At 51.0% G+C, this 3,806-nt stretch overlaps 1 protein-coding gene across 1 annotated transcript; it reads left to right on the top strand.

The window, feature by feature from the left end:
* Positions 1–1,585: 1,585 nt before the first annotated feature.
* Positions 1,586–3,692, top strand: NGA_0557600 (peptidoglycan-binding lysin domain containing protein). The gene is made up of 2 exons (XM_005855741.1): positions 1,586–2,810; positions 2,936–3,692. The coding sequence occupies exons 1-2, from the start codon at positions 1,599–1,601 to the stop codon at positions 3,095–3,097; spliced, it is 1,374 nt and encodes a 457-aa protein (XP_005855803.1). The 5' UTR covers positions 1,586–1,598; the 3' UTR covers positions 3,098–3,692.
* The last annotated feature ends 114 nt before the right edge of the window (positions 3,693–3,806 follow it).

The raw sequence follows: 3,806 nt of genomic DNA, 5'->3' as shown, positions 1-3,806 counted from the left end.
AAGTGGTCTTGACACATATTTCATAAGTCCATCAAGAAACGCGAATGTCAACAGACAAGGCATAACATGCTGGAATTTATTCTTGAGTTCAGAGAGAAGGTGTGCCCAAAGTCATGCATTGAATAATTTTTGTGAAACCCCTTTCAAGCAAGACAAAAGTCATCACTAAGAATGATAATATCATGATACTATGTGTCTACATACCTTTTTATCCGGGAAAAATGATGATCTCATAGGAGCAAAGAGGCTTCCCTGCAATATTGAAAACGCACAGTGAAGGTAGACTGTTAAGACTTTCTGGCCAATAGCAGAAATATGACTCATTGATGAGCTCCACATGATGCGTGATGTGTGGCCTACCACTCGTCAAGTAGAGTAATCAAACGACTATCACTAGGCAAGCCTGAGTGTTCGATGTCTTCTGACCCGGTTGAAGCGACCATGTCAGAAAATATCTCCATGCCAACTCGTCTCTGCAGAATACATGATGGCATTATGGTATCCCCGTTCAAAAAAGTTGAAGAAGCGGATAAATGCCTTCCTAGCCTATCATATCTGTCGCCATATCTTAAAATGGCGAGAGTGGCGTGAAAACTAGCACAGCGCACAGCCTGACGTATCTTCACGTCAGGTTTGAAAATTCAAACGGTGTTTGAATTTACAACTTAAAAATAAGCCAAGACAACCCGACAGACAAGCATCGACCCTCTTTACCTTCACAAGAAGGCATCACGCCTTGAAAGTTCTGAGTGACTTTTTACATCATCTTTTTGAAATATGCGATAGCTTGCTGGATTTATAAATACCAACTGAGAACTACCTGACGCCGGATGAATCTTGGTCTTTTTGATTTGGTCGTTTCGGCCTGGCAGCCATCGCCATCGCCAGTGCCATGTTCTGCTTCTCTCTCGTTTCATATCTGTCATATGTTTTCGTTCGATCGTTTCATCGTATTCATTTTTCGTCATCAACGAGCTGGCATGAACGTTGTTTGCCAAAGTGGCATCAAGTTTATTTTATTGAAAAGTAGATGGCATGTGTTTGTTCTGTATCTGCCGTTGGTGTGAAGCGTCGCCCGTTCATACTTACTGGATCCTTTAACATACGTTAAACTTGCTACTGCGGCAGGAGAAGTCAATGGTCTGTTCAATTGGTTGACTGAAAAGACTTATTGGACCACATTTCTCCAAGAATTGATGTGAGAAGCTGTCTAAGCATCCTGAGAAGTCGTCTAGTCGTCGAAGTCAGCGTATCATGGACGCTGGGAAATGCACATCCACACCAGCAGCTTCAACGAGTGGCCGTGAATTCGATGTGATCATGCTTGCTCTATCTGTAAACTGCCCTTGTGCCCCTGTCCATGTGAAAATGACCCAGGCAGTCCACCGCATCGCAATGCCATGTGTGCTCAGGAAGGACACTTCATAGAATTGCTGGTCATGGATCCTCCCCAAACTCGGGAATCTTCCAGTCCGGGAAAAGAAAACGATCCATGCCTAAAAGCATCACTTGTGTAGACGATGCAATTTTTCCCCAGCTCCCCACTGCTCCCCCATCTAACTTTATTGCGGTTGTACACGCCATGATAACAGGCTACCATGCGCGCCAGTATCACAATTGCCGGCTTTTTGGCCGTGCTGGTGTCAACAGCTTCCGCCTACCGTGCTCCTCAGGCGAGGAACAGTTGTCTCAAGACATGCTTGGTCCCGTACGGGACCAATGCGACCCGGACTATCAAGACGATATGCCGACGTGCCTGTAAAGTAGCCGCCCCCCTGCGTGGATCCTGCCGCAAAACCACAAACACCTTCTGGCGGAACCAGACCAAGGTCTGCCGTCAAAGCATCCGGCGGATCAAGCAAGGCCTCCCTCCTCTCACGTCGTTGGTTTCCCACACGACCCCGGCCAATGCTTCCTCCGATATCCCCACGGTGACCCAGTACACCTACGAAGCCACCTGCCTGAAAGAAATCAAATTCGAATGGAAGGACGCCAAACAGACGTGCCGGGAGATCCTCTGCCCGGACGGGCAGTACTGGAACGTGGAGGCGGACGCGTGCGTGGTCAACACCTTTGTGAACCTGTCCGTCTTGGAGACCTCAGGGGCTTTGGATCCGGCGTTCCTCCGCGGATTTTACAAAATGTCTTGGAAGGGCACCGACCCTTACCAAGGCCCAGACGACACCAACGTCGGGGTGACCTTCACGGGCCGTTTGCCGGGCGATCCCCAGGCGAACATCGCGCCCATGACCTCGGACGCGATCAATTTGTTGTCCTACGGCGGGGGCAATGAGTTTGGGGCGTGGAGCGTGGCGGCGGTGGAGGCCGTCGGCTCGGAATCCAATTTGAACGAGGTCATCTCGCTAAAATACGACGGGATCGTGATCGACGCGGAGGAGTATGCCTCAGGCCAATCCGTCACCGTGGAAGAGTGGAACACAATGTTCGCCGCCATCAAGGCCAAAAACCTGATGCTCATAGTCACCACCTCCCACTTCTCCCCCTACGGCATGTCCAACGGCGCGGCCCTGATCGCCGACTGGCTCTCCAATCCCAACATCGACTACCTCTCCCCTCAGCTCTACACCAGTGGAACGGAGCCTCAGAACGACTGGGTGGGATTCAGCGCCGCCTGGACGACGGCCTCCACCCCCATTGCCCCTTCCATTGTCCAAGCTTCCTACTACGACCAACTCGGGGAGAATTCCGTGACCGTCTACCTGCCCAACGCGAAGGGGTACCTGGTGTGGAGCAACACCCCTCCGCCCCAGCCAGGCCCCACCCCGTCCTGTGTCAGCGGTTACTTCCCGGTACGTGCCCGACGGCCTCACTTTTCGATACAATGATGATGCTATATAATGTTCCCCTATGAAGCTGTGCTTGTCCGTGTCGAATCATATTCCTTCCCCTCATCCCCCCCCTCTTCTTCTCCCAGGGAAGCGGCTGTGCTTACATGTGCGAATGGTGCGCCCAGCAGCTTCAAACCGACAACTATTACTGGAAAAGCGGTGTCTGTACCTACCAAGCTGGCACGGGCTGTGTGGGCTCCCCCCAGGCGGGCGTGGAATACACGTGCTGCAAGGCCGGATCTTCGTAAATGGAAGGTTCTGGAAGCTTGGTCGCTGGGGCTCGTCGCGCGCAGTCTTGGGCAGTGTGGTGGACTTGCTTGCGATGTGCCGGGCGACGTTGAGGCCTTGTTTTTAATTGAGTAGAGAGGAGATATTTGATAGAATGTTAGAAAAGCCCAACCCTCGACCTGGACAAATTATTGTTCGAGTGTACGGTTGGAAAAGGAGGCTTCAAGGGAAGGAGAGAGGAGGACGGTAGCATCTCCTTGCCCCTGAACGGATGGCCCCATGCTAAGGAAAACTGTCGTGGAACAGAAGGCGCGAACCTGAGAGACACAAGAACACCGTGATTGAGTCTTAATTTAATAATCCGGGCGGTGGAAGAGGGAACAGGCAGTAGGATTGAACCCCCACGGCGGCTACAGTGTCGGGCACGGGCGCTGTCACGGACAGGGGAGGGAAACATCGAGCCTACCGCCCTAGATACTTTCATCCATAACCCTATCCATATATGTAACCCCAACCTTCATCCTTTTCGGGTGGCCGTTCTCCCCAAAAAGCACGGTGCCGTCGACCCCGGTTCAGGTCCCAAAGAAGATTAAAAAATTAATATATATATCAGAACCCTCTTTGCTTGGCAGACGCTTCTATTATTATTCAATTCGCTTTCCTTAACACTTTCTTTCTTACTTTCTTCCGGCCTTTCCTTTTTTAAATTCTTCTCCTTCTCTGTCCTTC

This window comes from Nannochloropsis gaditana (genome assembly GCF_000240725.1).
Source record: "Nannochloropsis gaditana CCMP526 unplaced genomic scaffold scaffold117, whole genome shotgun sequence".
Classification (NCBI taxonomy): domain Eukaryota; class Eustigmatophyceae; order Eustigmatales; family Monodopsidaceae; genus Microchloropsis; species Microchloropsis gaditana.
Note: the sequence above shows the minus strand (reverse complement) of the source record. Positions and strands in the feature narration are given on the sequence as shown.